This window comes from Lithobates pipiens, unplaced genomic scaffold (assembly GCF_037356315.1).
Source record: "Lithobates pipiens isolate NorthernLeopardFrog02 unplaced genomic scaffold, aLitPip1_a1.2 Scaffold_22, whole genome shotgun sequence".
Taxonomy (NCBI): domain Eukaryota; kingdom Metazoa; phylum Chordata; class Amphibia; order Anura; family Ranidae; genus Lithobates; species Lithobates pipiens.
The window spans coordinates 193,088,326-193,103,742 of record NW_027507784.1 but is presented as its reverse complement, the minus strand read 5'-3'; the positions used below and the strand labels follow the sequence as shown (position 1 = coordinate 193,103,742).

The 15,417-nt window shown below is 42.5% G+C and overlaps 1 protein-coding gene across 7 annotated transcripts in view; it reads left to right on the top strand.

The window, feature by feature from the left end:
* The window catches only part of LOC143924449 (ubiquitin carboxyl-terminal hydrolase 22-A), a 221,187-nt gene that overhangs the window by 134,331 nt on the left and 71,439 nt on the right, over positions 1-15,417 (top strand). For all 7 annotated transcript variants that reach the window (XM_077448773.1, XM_077448771.1, XM_077448770.1 and 4 more), the window contains one exon: positions 8,427-8,596. In XM_077448773.1, coding sequence (XP_077304899.1) covers positions 8,427-8,596 — 170 coding nt within the window. The remainder of the gene's footprint in view (positions 1-8,426; positions 8,597-15,417) is intronic.

Genomic DNA, 15,417 nt, shown 5'->3' with positions numbered 1-15,417 from the left:
TTCACCGGACATCTTTCTGGCTATATGCCAAAGATGGGGGATCCTGGCCGTAGATCTTTTGGCGTCCAGGTTCAACATGTAGTTGGTCAACTTTATGTCAAGAACAAGGGATCCACTCGTATGCGAGACAGATGCGTGGTGACCCCATGGGGTCAGTTTTCACTGATTTAGGCTTTTTTCCCTATTCAGTTGCTGCCACAGCTTCTTTGCAGGCTCAAGCTGGAAAAAAAGCCGGTGATTCTTGTAGCCCCAGCATGGCCCAGAAGGTCCTGGTATGCAGATATTTTAAAGATGGTAGTCGGGGGTCCATGGACCTTTCCACTGCGTCCAGGCCTACACTCACGGGGGCCTATATTCCATCCTACCTTACAGACTCTAAGTTTTATGGCTTGGCTGTTGAAGTTCACATTCTGAAGAGATGTAGTCTCTCCAGGTTAGTGATTTCTGTCCTCATTAATGAAGCCGGCTTCCAGAGTCGTATATTATAGAGTCTGGAGGGCTTTTGTTTTCTGGTGTGAATCCAAGGGTTGGCACCCTTGGAAATATAGCATAGGTAGAATTATTAGTACAAGAAGCTGGCCTTGAGTACTATTAAGGGCCAAGTCTTGGCTTTATCAGTCTTATTTCAAAGACCACTTCGCATTCTTGGTCTGGGGTTTATATTGGGGCTGCAACTAACAATTATTTTCATAATCTATTAGTTGGCCGATTATTGTATCGGTTAATAACCTTAAAAAGTAATTTTGCTGTGATTTGCATTTTAACATATATTTTGGCCAATATGTTGTTGGGCAGATTAAAAAACACTGCAAAATGCTGCAAAAATGCATTATTACATGCTTTTCTGCAGCTTCTCCATTGAAGTATATTGAACTAAAATGCGCAGCTGAAACAATCATGAATGTGAACGTGTCCCATAGGAAACCATGTAAATGAACTGTAGTGTGTTTCTGCAAAAAACGGAGGCGTGACCCAGGCCTGAGATGTTTAGTAATATAATGGGGTTAAAAAACTAAAATTAGTACAAAAAGCAAATCGCTACTGTAAGGAGTTCATTTTTTACTATGGGACAGTGAAAGTAATATTTACAGTAGCAATTTGCTCTTTTTGTACTATAAAGGGCTAATTTGTAATTTATTTTTAACCACATTGTTAGTGGCCGATTAATCTCATAATCGATTAGTTGTTTCGGCCCTAGTTTATATACAAGGGGTAATGTGGCTTATTGCGCCAGTTAGATCACCCTTGAACCCTTGGGACTTGAACTTTGTTTTTTTCGGTATTGCAAAAACAGCCCTTTGAACCGTTACAGCATACTCCCTTGGTCCTTCTGACAAGGAAATTACTGTTTCGGGTTGCTATATCCTCTGCAAAAAGGGGCATCGGAGTTGGCTGCTCTTTCCTAAAGAAGCCATATTTAATTATTCATGAGGACAAGTTTGTGTTGCGTCCTCATCCAAGTTTTCTGCCTAAGGTGGTATCAGGTTTTCACCTAAACCAAGATTTTGTCCTTACGTTGTTTTTCCAAAACCATGTTCTAGGGTAGAGAACTCTCTACATTGTCTTGATGTAGTGAGAGCGGTCAAGGTCTATTTAAAGACTGCTCAGGTCCTTATTGTCCTGCCTGAGGGTCCTAGGAAGGGACAGGGGGTGTCGAAATCCACTATTGCTAAGTGGATTCGGCAAGTTATAATTCAGGCCTAATGGTTAAAAGGTAAGATTTCACCTTTTTTATGTCAAAGCACACTCTAATAGAGCAGTTAGTGCTTCTGGGGCAGTGAATCACCAAGCCTCCATGGCTCAGATCTGGAAGGCCGCAACTTGGTCTGCAGTCCATACATTCACCAAATTTTATCAAGTGGATGTAAAAAAAGGCATGAGGATATCGCCATTGGGCGCAGTGTGCTGCAGGCAGCAGTATAGGGCCTCAAGTCTGCTGGGTGCCCTGCTTGTTGTCTCCCTTACTTCAAATAGCATTGCTTTGGGACATCCCACATGGTAATTACTATGGTGCTCTGTGTCCCGTAATGTACGATAAAGAAAATAGGATTTTTATAACCGCTTACCTGTAAAATCCTTTTGGAGTATATCACAGGACACAGAGGTCCTCCTCTTTTTCTGGGTTATATGTATATTGATTTGCTACAAATACTGAGATGCTCCCGGTATGGGAGGGGTTATATAGGGAGACAACTTCATTTTTAGGGTGTGCCAGTGTCCATCACCTGAAGGTGGTCTATAACCCACACAGTAATTACTATGGTGCTCTGTGTCCTGTGATGTACTCCAAGAAAAGGATTTTACAGGTTACAGAAGAAAAGGTCTGCGTCACCATCAGTCCTGCCATGCCCAACAGTAAAGCATCCTGAGACCATTTTTGTGGGGTTACTTCTCAGCCGAGTGAGTGGGCTTACTCTTGCCTAACAACCACCACCATGAATAAAGAATGGTACAAAAGCATCCTCCCAAGAGCAACTTTTCCCAACCATCCAAAATTAGTTTGGTGACGAACATTGCCTTTTCCAGCATGATGGAGCACATTGCCATAAGGCAAAAGTTATAACGAAGTGGCTTGGGGAACAAAACATTGAAAAATTGGGTCCATGGCCAGCAAACTCCCCAGACCTTAATCCCATTGAAAATTTGTGGTCAATTCTCAAGAGGCGGGTGAACCAAAAAAAACACAAATTCTGAGAAACTTCAAGCATTGATTATGCAAGAATGGGCTGCTATCAGTTAGAATATGGCCCGGAAGTTGATTGACAGTATATATTGCAGAGGTTTTGAAAAAGAAAGGTCAACACTGCAAATGACTGCATAAACTTAATGTAATTGTCAAAGCCTTTGGCACGTATGAAATGCTTGTAATTATACTTCATTGTAACATCTGATGAAAATATCAAACAATGAAGTGGCAGATTTGTGCAAATTGTCATTCTCAAAACCTTTTAGTCAGGGCTGTAGACAAACTCTGAAAAGGCATTTTCCTCTCCTGTGTGGCTTTGCCTCTACAACCTCTGTCTTCCTCTCATCATACTCTGTCTCCTTCCCTTGTGTGACTGTTTCTCTATAGCCTCTTCCTTCCCTTCCTTTCCTTCACTTATTTGACATCATCCTTTTTTTTTGCTCAGGAATATAATTTGCACTTTCATTGGTTGTATGCCAGTAAATAGCCTTGTGGTGCACACTTACCAGAAGCAGAATTTCTAGGTATGGCTTGCTTCATAGAACTGATTTACTCTTTGGGCTGTGAAAGGATGAATGTTTCAGTTACCTTTTTTTGTAAATGCATGCTGCAGATGTGTAGTTATCTGAAAAAAAAAAACACCAATTATACCCATCTTTTCTGTAGCCCCACTGTGTGGGCAACCATTATCTGTTATGTTGACTCCTCTAACATTGTGTGATGTCTTTTAAACATATTTACTTAACCGCTTCCTGACTGGCTCCTGTGTGTATATCAGGGGGTTGACAAATTTGCTTGAAATCTAGGAGCCAGCTTAAAAAGTTAGGAGCCAGGTCCGTGACGGTGATCAGGACCTGTCCCTGGCCTGACATGGAGACGAGTGAGGGGAAGATAGCGCCCCCCACCTGTCTCCAAGTCATTGCCCATAGCTCTTAGAGGGACATTTTATTTATTTTTTTCAAATGACAATTTTTTTTTTCAATTGCATTTTAGTGTAAATATGAGATCCGAGGTCTCTCTGACCCCAGATCTCATATTTAAGAGGACCTGTCATGCTTTTTCTATTACAAGGGATTTTTACATTCCTTGTAATAAGAATAAAAGTGACACAACATTTTTTTTAAAAGAACAGTGGAAAAAAAAAAAAGTTAAAATAAGCAGAAAAAATAATAATTTTTAAATGCGCCCTGTCCTGCCCGCATATAAAATCGGTGTTCGAACCACACATAGGAGGTAGCGCCGTGATCGGTAGAGCGAGAGCAATAATTCTAGCCCCAGACCTCCTCTGTAACTCAAAACGTGCAACCTGTAGAATTTTTTTAAACGTCGCCTATGGAGATTTTAAAGTGTAAAAGTTTGTCGCCATTCCATGAGTGGGTGCAATTTTGAAGTGTGACATGTTGGGTATCAATTTACTCAGCGTAACATTATCTTTCACAATATAAAAAATAATTGGGCTAACTTTACTGTTGTCTTATTTTTTTATTAACTAAATTATTTTTCCCAACAAAAGTGCGCTTGTAAGTCCGCTGCACAAATACGGTGTGACAGACAGTATTGCAACAACCACCATTTTATTCTCTAGGGTGTTAGAATAAAAAATATATATAATGCTTAGGGGGTTCTAAATAAAGGGAAGAAGAGGCAGGTATTATAAAACAGGCAGAGGAAATTAGCATTGCTGGTTTGTCATACCAACAGCGACCACAAGAGGGCACCAGATTCCATAAATAATCATAGGACCGCAGAAGGCCTCAAAGCCGCGGCCTAAATTTTCGGCCGCCGGCGGAACGGCCCGACGCGATCACGCTGGGGGGGTCCACAGAGACAGGATACCCCCAGCTGTGCTGCCCCAGGCGCGAGGTCGCTATTTCTAGTCGCCAATGCGACCTGGCGACCGGGTTTTGTCGAGCCCTGGTGTATATATAAGGTGGCAGAATGGCTCTTCTGTGCAAATCGCCGTATATATTCTGAGGCTCATTTTAAGAGCCATGGCAGGCGCACGTGCGATGCCGGAGACACAAACGCCCACTGCATGGCGGGGGGATCTGATGCGCGTGGCTGGCGGGCCGTGATCCTGGCCTCCCACATTTGCAGGCACGAGAGCAAGAACGGGGATTTGTGTATGGGTAAATTCTTTTGGGGCTGAAGTGGTTAAAGTAGGACCAAATTCTGCTCCCTGCCTATTACAGCTTCCAAAGTCTAGGAACTGCACTTTTTTTTTCAGCAGGAGTTCCAGATGATAAAAGGTGTATTTACAGGGTACTGCTAAAGCTGGGTATACAGTTGAGTTTTTTTATTTTTTTTAACCTGTGGGTCAAATTAAAACAAAAAACGCAGGTTCCCACATCCGTGCAAGCAAGGTGACTCCCCCTTTTATTCTGTTGTATCCCCCCATATCCTTCCTGTCAAAATACACTGGTCAGCACTGCAGCGGTTGGTTGCAGTGGCTGATTGTTGGTTTACCAGCATAACTGTTCTACAAAAGCCAGTCTAACAGCTTCTGTTGAACAGAGAAGGATACACAAATTGAAATTTGGCCGGCTCAGCAGGATTTTAGTTGTGTATACCCAGCTCTATGCACATTTTCATTCCTAGCTGTTCCAATGCAAACGTTTGAAAACTTTTTGATTTTCAGTTCCACTTTAATAATTCTGAATGGTGATATTCCTCTTCCACATGCATCATATAGGAGAAGAACAAAAAAACCTGTACTCCCCTTAATACTGCAGCTTTCCCCCTGCCAGCTCTAAGCCTGGGAACTGGCCGATCACATGACCGCTAATTGTTAAGTTCTTGACAGAGAACAATGGCTGGGCTAGAGAGGGGACGGGTGCAGCTGGCTTCAGCTCTTAGCTGAATGCTGGGTGCCGGAGCGAGCTGTCAACCCGGCAGTGCCACCTTCCCCTTTGGGTCTGGCATGTATTGTTGGGGGAGACCTCGCAACATATAGATTTTTTTTTTTTAACCATTTTTATTTAACCACTTAAGGACCAGGCCTCTTTTTCAGACTTGGTGTTTACATGTTTAAAACATTTTTTTTGCTAGAAAATTACTTAGAACCCCCAAACATTTTATATTGTTTTTTTCTAACACCCTAGAGAATAAAATGGCGGTCATTGAAATACTTTTTTTCACACCGTATTTGCGCAGCGGTCTTACAAGCGCACTTTTTTTGGAAAAAATTCACTTTTTTGAATAAAAAAATAAGACAACAGTAAAATTAGCCAAATTTTTTTTTATATTGTGAAAGATAATGGTACGCCGAGTAAATTGATACCCAACATGTCACGCTTCAAAATTGCGCCCGCTCGTGGAATGGCATCAAACTTTTAGCCTCAAAAATCTCCATAAGCGACATTTAAAAAATTCTACAGTTTGCATTTTTTGCGTTACAGAGGTCTAGGGCTAGATTTATTGCTCTCGCTCTACCGATCGCGGCGATACCTCACGTGTGGTTTGACCACCGTTTTCATATGCGGGCGCTACTCACGTATGCACTCGCTTCTGTGCGCAAGCTCGTCGTGACGGGGTGTTTTTAAAAAAAAAAAAAAAATTTTTTCTTATTTATTTTAATTGATTTTATTTATTTTTACACTGTTTTAAAAAAAAAAAAATGGATCACTTTTATTCCTATTACAAGGAATGTAAACATCCCTTGTAATAGAAAAAAGCATGACAGGTCCTCCTTAACTATGAGATCTGGGGGTCAAAAATTCCTCAGATCTCATATTTGGGCTAAAATGCAAAAAAAAAAAAGAAAATCTGACATTTAAAAAAAAAAAAAATATACCTCTAAGAGGTATGGGCGGAAGTGACGTTTTGACATCGCTTCCGCCCTCCTATGGTATAGAGACGAGTGGGAGCCATCTTAGCCTCACTTGTCTCTATGCCCAGCAGATGAAAGGACCCGATCGCCTCCGCCGCTACCGACGGCTCCGGTAAGCGGCGGGAGGGGGGGTGGCACCTCTCCCGCCGCCGATAGCGGTGATCTCGCTGCGAATTCGCCGCGGAGACCACCGTTATCGTACAGCTGACCGCCGCCTGAAGAGATGGATATCTCGGTTGTGGCAGCAGCTGCTGCCGTTACCGAGATATCCCTCTTCAAAAATAGGACGTACATCGTCGTGCGGCGGTCGGCAAGTGGTTAATTTTTTCAGATTTTATATAAAAAAAATATAAGATACATCTACTGTACTTGAGTCAAACAGTCAAATATCTTGGCACACTCTAAAACAATTTAGAGGGCATCAATAAAACCTTTTTTGTGTACTATGCTAATTAGGGGCGCAACGGATCAAAAAACTCTCAGATCAGAGTCACGGATCGGATCATTTTTCGGATCAGCAAATAATTGAATTTGCAAAAACCTGTGAAAATTCCAGCACCATATAGTCCCCACTGTAATGTCCTCGTCCTCTTCCCCACTGTAATATTAGCTGGGTATGACTGGGTATGGCTGGGTATTGCAGAGTATGGCTGGGGTATGGAGGGATGGCTGTCACAGAGCAGTGCTGTGGGCACTACAGATGCAGCCCACAGCGCTGCTGACACAGATCTCTCCCCTCCACTGTACAGATCAGTACAGAGAGGGGAGTTTGTTTAAAATGATCACTCCGTCATTTGACGGAGCGATCAGTGTAAACTGCCTGGGTGTAGAAAGATGGCCGCTGCTTTGGAGCTAGGCCGAAGCACGGCCTTTCCTAAGGTCGAGACCGCGGAGTAGGTCTCGGCATCAATGATTTGCAAATCTCACAATCCAATGAAAAAAGTAATTTTCATATTGATGGCAGTAACCTGTCTCAAAGTTGGGACGGGGCAGCAAAAAGCAAATGGATGCAACGAACGAGCTGAATTAACATTTTGCAACTAGTTGGGTTAATTGGCAACAGGTCAGTAATATGATTGGGTATAAAATGGACATCTTGGAGAGTTCCTGCTGTCTCAGAAGTAAAGATTGGCAGAGATTCATCAACCAGTGGAAAGCTGCGTCTAAAATTGTGGAACAATTTCAGAATAATGTTCCTAAATGTAAAACTGCAAAGACTTGAAATATACCATCTACGGTACATAATTTTAGAAGATTCTGAGAATTTGGAGAAAGTCCGAAACACAACATTGGATGCCTGTGATCTTGTGGTACTCGCATGGCACTGCATTAAAAACCGGCATGATTTTGTGACAGACGTCCCCACATGGGCTCAGGAATACTTCCAAAAATCAGCAGTCAGTTCAAAAGCCTGATATGGGGGAGCATCAGTGGGTATGGCGGGGACAATCTGCACATCTGGAAAGGCACCATCAATGCTAAACTGCGTCTATGACAACAGCATGGGTTTTTAGTAGTCCAGGTGCTTAACTAGTCTGCCTGCAGCTCAGGCCTTTTGCCAATGGAATATATTTGGCACATGTGATTATTGTAGTTTGGCAGAATTGTGCATGCACATACTTCTCATTGAATTATCGACTGCCCATGAGATGATACGTTTCTGTGCAAATGGGGCCTGGTTTAAAGTGCAAATGACAAAATGTTGCCTGCACCTGGCCAACAAATATTCATTTTAGATAGCTAAACTGCGCCATTTTTTCACCTGACTTGTTTTAGTAGATTTTCAAGGTTGACAAGTACATATTTTTTAAAGAAATATAGACGCCGTTTACTGCTATCACCACTGAACATCAGTACGACCACGCTCGAAGGAAAAACGAGCACTAATTTTCCACTTTTTTTTTTTCCTAGGTCTGCGAGGCCTAATCAATCTCGGGAATACATGTTTTATGAACTGTATCGTCCAGGCACTTACCCACACTCCCCTGCTACGTGACTTCTTCCTTTCTGATCGCCACAAATGTGAAATGCAAAGCCCCAACTCATGCTTGGTTTGTGAAATGTCAACTCTTTTTCAAGAGGTAAGCTCATGAGTGCAGCCTAAATTTTGAGTCTTGCTGTTTTTTTTTTTTTTTGCATTCTTGCTTACTCCTTGTCCAAAGCAACACTGTTTTAATATGCTACCAGATGTGATGTAGGGAGGACATGAGCAAAAAGTGTGTGTGTGTGTGTGTGTGTATATATGTATGTGTGTGTGTGTGTGTGTGTGTATATAATAATTTTTTTAAATGATCTGGAAATGTTGCATGAGTGTGTTGAACATTCACTAGTATGTGTACCACGTAAGTATGGCTGAACATAATTTACTGTGTTCAGAATTTCTCCTCCTGTAATTGTGTATTTTGCAAACTAATATCTCTAGCAAGGAGCCCTTATTAAACAGGCACTATGTATTGTCATCTTACTGCTGATGTTGGCTGTATATTTTATTTCAACAATGTTCTGTATTTGCCTAAAGTATAAGTTTAGTTCAAATAAAAAATAACCATAAGGGGCATTCCTTACCATTAGTGTAATCTGTCCCCTGTGCTGCTGTGTCTGCTTGTTTAGGAAATCTTCCTCTTATAATGCATCTCCGCTGCTGTTATATTCCTGTGCAGTGGGGACTAGTAGAACTGAGAGAACTGTGACCACTTATCAAGAGTGCTTAACTTATTTCCACCTCCTCCATTCATAGCTGTACAATAGCTTCCATGAATGAAACGTGGTCTGTGAATTTAGAGTGGCAGATATTTCAATCGTTCGCTTGTCCTCCATTCATAGATCCTAATTCATTCATAGAAGCTGTGGTATGGCTAATAATAAGGGAGGGGGGAACAAATGATGGGCATCTGTGTTGGGGTTTTTTTTTTTTTTTTTTGCTCAAATTGGGCTCTAATGATGTGTGAGAGATTTGTACAACTGCAAGAAGAATCACATGAACCCTTTGGCATTCTTTAGATTTCTGTGCTTTGGCCAAAAAAAAATTGGTCTCATCTGTCTTAATAAAGAACCAACATACCATTTTCTGTAAAAAAAAAAAAAAAAATGCTGCTTTGCAATTGTTACAATTTCACTGTGCCTTAATTATAGTGGCTTCTTATGGCCATGAGGTAGCAGAGCAGCCTCAGACTATAAAACTACCTGGACCATGCCTTACAGTAGAAATAAAATGTTGATGTATTTTTTTTATTTATTTTTTACCTCCAAGTTTAATATTGCGTGTTCATGACAAGCTGAAGTGTCTTTTTCTGTTCTTTGCCTTTTCTCTAAGTCTCTCTTAATTATATGCTGCACTTTATCTCGTTAGGATTTCCTCTTGAGCACTTTATTATGCTAGTTGTAGATGATTTTTATTTATTTTTTACTGTGGATTGTTGAACACCCAGGTCTTTGAAATTCTTCTGTAGCATGTCTTTATGAAGTGGTTTGAACCATTGTTTCAATATTAAACTTCAAGCCCTTATTCAATTATTTCAACGATTGGAACACCCAACTTCCCTTTTTCGTTGTCGTAGATGAAACCTTTTAATATTAAAGTATTTCAAGACCTTTCAAAGATTTGGTTGGATGCTAAACTTTCAGAAGTTGACACTAGGACCTGCAGACAATAGCCTGACCTTTCAGATCGTGCATAGGTATGTTTAGATCTTGAAACATTAGAAATCAGCACTGGAACTAATTCATACCTTAGAATATCTTCCCCAGTAGAAACCTAAAACTCTCTACTCCTAGACTTTTACTCTTCAGTCCAGGAGCTGTCAGACTCCTCCCATCTACATGAGCTCTAGAAGGCATGGTAGCCTTCTTTGAGACGGTCCTATTTGTGAATTTCTTTGCACACCCCTTCAGCACAACATTCTGTCATTGTGAGACAAATCAGTCTAGTCCTTGAACCGATTGCTTCATCTGGCATTGAAGACCAGGTTGTCCTGGCTTGGTGTCTCAGAATTCCAGCCCCAGAGTCAGAAGCCCTTTCTTCCTGTCATTTAAAAGAACCTCGCTACAGATGCTAGCTTGTCAGGCGGGGTAGGAGTTTTGAGCAGAGGTCTTGAATGCAGAGGAGCGCCATCTCCTAATCCGTATTCTAGAACTTCAGATGACATGGTTATCCCCTGCAGCATTGGTTTGATCTGGCTGAAGTGCCATTTAATCTGGTCTGTCGGACAATGCCCCAAAGGTGGCATATATCAACCATCGGGGTGAAAAAAGAAGCCTTGTCACAGCTAAAGAGGTAGTGCCCTTTCTTTTTAATACAAACGTTTTTATTGGGTGAGAAACAGAATACACAGTAGTGCACATATACACGACTTGCAGTAGCATTGTACAATGTTACAGTAAAGCTCAGATGAAATAATGAGGAACAATATCAAGAGAGAACAAACAAAAAAAAATAGAACAGCGCTATAGAGCTAGTGAAACGTAAAATTTCATCAGAGAGGCCGTGTGTAACTGTTCTAGAAGTACCATGCTAAGACATTTAGGGTGACTGTGTAGGTTAAGGTAAAAACAAACTAAATTTACAATAATAACAACAACTGACCGTAGCAGAGAAAAGAAAAACAAATCCCTTCTTTCATAAACTTCAGCCCCATAACGACTGGTATACGACCAATCTCAGAAAATAGAGGCTGTGCGGAGATTTGGTGGACTAGGTAACCAGGTCAGGATCCGTGAGACTGCTATGCCCCAAAAACAAGGCCCAGGGCCATCTCACCTCAGAGATCCACCTGCGGGGGAAGGGGAGGGAGTACCAACCCCTCCGCCCCCAAGCCGATCGGCCATGCGGCCCACTTGGCAGTGTGAATGTGCATAGAGTCCAGTAGCGTATGGTGGATCCGTTCCATAAGACGGATAGACTCCATCCTTCGAATTACCTGAGACCAGGGAACCGAGGGTGAGCGCCAATGTAACGCCACCGCCCATTGAATGGCACTAAATAGGGTATTAATCAATCTCTGGGAGGATCTGGTAGTCCCCGGGAGTGAGGCAAAAAGTAGACAGTGTGCCGCTGTCAATTCAACGTTAGCCCCCATGATGGCGGTAACTAAGGTCGAGGCTTGATCCCAGACAGGTTGAAGTAGGGGACAGCTCCAGAATGTATGGAGTAGTGTGCCAGGCTCCGGGCAACCCCTAAAGCACCCGCCAGAGACCGAAGGAAAAAATGTATGTACCCTCTCTGGGGTGAGGTACCAACGTGTGTGTAATTTCACTACCGTGTCCTTAATAGCCATGGAACGGGAACATCTATGCATATTCCGGAGCATGTCCTGCCAATCCTCTTGGGAGAATTCGGTGGACAGGTCTGCTTCCCACAATCCCATGGCTCTAGATTTCTCAGGTAACTGAGCTTCTAATAGGAGCTTATATATCGTAGAAATAGTGCCTCTATCTCTGGAGTGTCGATAACATGAGGTAGTGCCCTTTCAACAGTCTACAGCGAGGCTAATCTGACAGTAACATTGGACACAATTTGGCTTGGTGGGATCCGTACACTCTGATCTATGACTTTCCTCGCCTGAAATGTTACCTGTTTCACAAGATCAAGATGGCAGGCGTTCAAGTGATGCTCAGACTAGCCCATGTGGATGTGGTGCCCTGATCTGTTAAGCCACCTGGCAAACACTTTTGTGGGCTTTTTTTCCAGAAATCTTGATCTTCTGTCTCAAGGACCAGTTCACTATCTGGCTTGCCTTCAGTTGCCCACATTTAGAACACTCTTCAGATAGTATTTTACAGGCGGTGAGGAGATACTTAACATGATTTAGGGCAGGGGTAGGGAACGTCGGCTCTCCAGCTGTTTTGAAACTACAAGTCCCATGAGACATTGCAAGACCCTAACAATCACAGGCATGACTCCCAAAGGCAGAGGCACGATGGGATTTGTAGTTTCAAAACAGCTGGAGAGCCGAGGTTCCCTACCCCTGTTTTAGGGTTTTGAGGGACAGGCATCCCTGAAGAGAAACTAGAAAGGCTACGTCTGGCTAGGTATTTCACTATATGCAAAAGGCATTCATCACCTTTGTAAGGAAAGTACCTGGGCTGTGTCTTTATGCTGTAAAGAACTTTTTTCTAGTCTTGGTGTTAAGGCTTAGAACTTCCATTCTAAGGTGGTTTTCGGCCTTTCACTTTAACCAGGACATTGTTTTTCCCTTTCGGCCCAGCTTCATGCTCAAACAGCGATCTCCTCCTTTCATTACCTGGATATAGCTTATGAATTGAATTTATTTTGCAACTAATGCTTACTGCTTCCTTTAGAAAGACTGACTCTGTCACTTCTGATGGTTCCCGTCATGACGGATTAGAACCTCCCATTTCCCCATAATGGTGCATAGTATGGATACATTTTATTTTGAGCGGGTTTGGGGATGTCGCTTTAGCTATGCTTTTTTTTTAGTTCGCAGTTCAGCTTTAAAAAAACAGTGCAACAAAATAACATGCATGTTTTAAATAAAACCGAATCAGCTGTGTAGGAGAATTAAACTGGGTGGTGAAAAGCCATACTTTGCTAACACAATGAAGTTGCTGAGGCTGGTTCAATGTAAAAAATTATGTACAATGATGAGATGAAGCACAGCGATAGGACACAGGGTGGTCTTACTGTATCAACAAGGTATCTAATAGACATCTCAGACAGGTGTTTCCAGATGTACAGTCCAAACTCTTCTGCAGAAGCACAAAGAAATGGGCAACACTGAGGACTAAAAACACATTGGGGTTGATTTACTAAAGGCAGAGAGGCTGTGCACATTGCAAGTACAGCTGCACTGTGCAAGGGCATTTGCTCTAGAGCTTAGTAAATGAGGGTAAGTTCTGCTGACTTTGTCATCCAATCATGTGCAAGAAAAAAATGCTGTTTACCTTGCATGTATTTGGTCATTCTTTGCAAAATGAAGCACATAATTGAATTCATAAATCACTCTCTGGAGTGATTTCCCTGAACAGCATCCACATCATAATTTTAGCCTCTACTTCTAACCAAACTGCTGGTTTGCGCTAGATCTCAGCTCTGGACACCTGCTGCCTCTCATCTTCTGCACCAAGTTTTGGCCCAACAATAGGGGTTGATTTACTAAAGGCAAAAAAGACTGTGCAATTTGCAAGTGCAGTTTCCAGAGTTTAGTAAATTCATTTACTAAATTCATTACTTACTTAGGATAATCCCTAGTTCAAATACAGAGTAAGTAATTCATTTACTAAACTCTTGAAACTGCACTTGCAAATTGCACAGTCTATTTGCCTTTAGTAAATCAACCCCTATTGTTGGGCCAAAACTTGGTGCAGAAGATGAGAGGCAGCAGGTGTCCAGAGCTGAGATCTAGCGCAAACCAGCAGTTTGGTTAGAAGTAGAGGCTAAAATTATGATGTGGATGCTGTTCAGGGAAATCACTCCAGAGGGTGATTTATGAATTCAAAGCTGTGGTCTTCCTTGTGCAGAGCCCAGTCTCTGAAGACCCCTGTGGGTGTATACTCGCCGTGGAGGACAAAGCCAGGAAGGGGTTTCATTTCTCATTAGTCTTGCTACTAAGTGGTGAGTACGGGGCTAAAGCTCTTTAAACATTCATCATTTTGTGCTGTTGTGCTTGTACAGCCTCAAGCTCTCTCTCTGCCTGTGCTGTCTCAGGCCTGTGGAGGTTACTGCGCTTGCATGCTCCTCTTCCTCACTCCTCTTCCTCTTTGGGCTCAGGACACCAGGAAGACATGTGCTGGTTTTCCACTGTGAGGGCATGTCATAAGCAATTCTCCCAACTCCTGGATTAAAGCGTCCTACAAATGCTTGCACCGATGCACCCCCCCTTCTATGCCCCACTACTGTGGGAGGTCATGAGTACCCCATCAGGGACGTTTTGCTTGCAATCATGGTAGATCACAAATTCAAAGGTTGGATTTCCTTATTAGCTCAGGTTCAGCCTTTCGCTCCCTTGGGTCAAACCTGTTCAGGGGCCTAGTACCATCTAATAGTTGCCCCTATCTCAAATCCCAGTGGATCCTGCTGCTCGCAACCAAGCCTGTGAGATTGTGGAGAGGGAAGAGCTGCTGGAGACGTGCACAGCGCTGGATGGAAGTCAGGCTCAGGTTGGGAATAGGTTTCAGGGCCATATGTTTAGTACAAACTGCATTGGTCTGAAAAATTGCTATAGACACAACTATGGGCTGTATGGCACTGCCCGCCAAGGCAGAGTATTTTGGGGTGGGGAGCTACAATTTTTTTAAAGGTTTGTTACCTTCATGCAGTGACTGCATGAAGGTAAAAAAATGTCTACCTTTACAACTACTTTATCAAGACCCTTGCTACTGTAGAGGATAATCCCTAGTTCAAATACAGAGTAAGTAAAAGGTTAAAGACCCCCTTTTAAGGCTGTCTTTGTCTTGGCGGGCAGTGCCATGCAGCCCATAGTTGTGTCTATAGCCATTTGTCAGACCAATCCTGTTTGTACTAAACACATGGCTCTGAAACATATTCCCAACCTTTTGTCAGTCCATAGCCAGATGAACCTTTTGCCTACAGCCTTGCACTATTGCATTAATAGCTTGGCATATCCATTTTGCCAAATTTCCAGGATAAGCTTTCTGTTTGTACACATATGCACAGGATGCTGTGGCTTAAATGCCAGCAGAACTCCCCTTGCAATAAAATTTTACACGCAGTACCCTTTGAAGGCAAACACCTCTTTGGTCCCTCCTTTAAGTATTTCAAAATAAAGGCTTGTGCCTCTACCTGTAATAATGAGGTTCAGAACGATTGCTTATGTCCCTTGGTCTTCCAGTGCTATATCATAGCCTTTAACATATATCGTAAAGAGATGTAGCCTTCCAAACCAGCGAAGGTTGGGGATAAGGCCTTGCCCATGTGAAGGGGCAC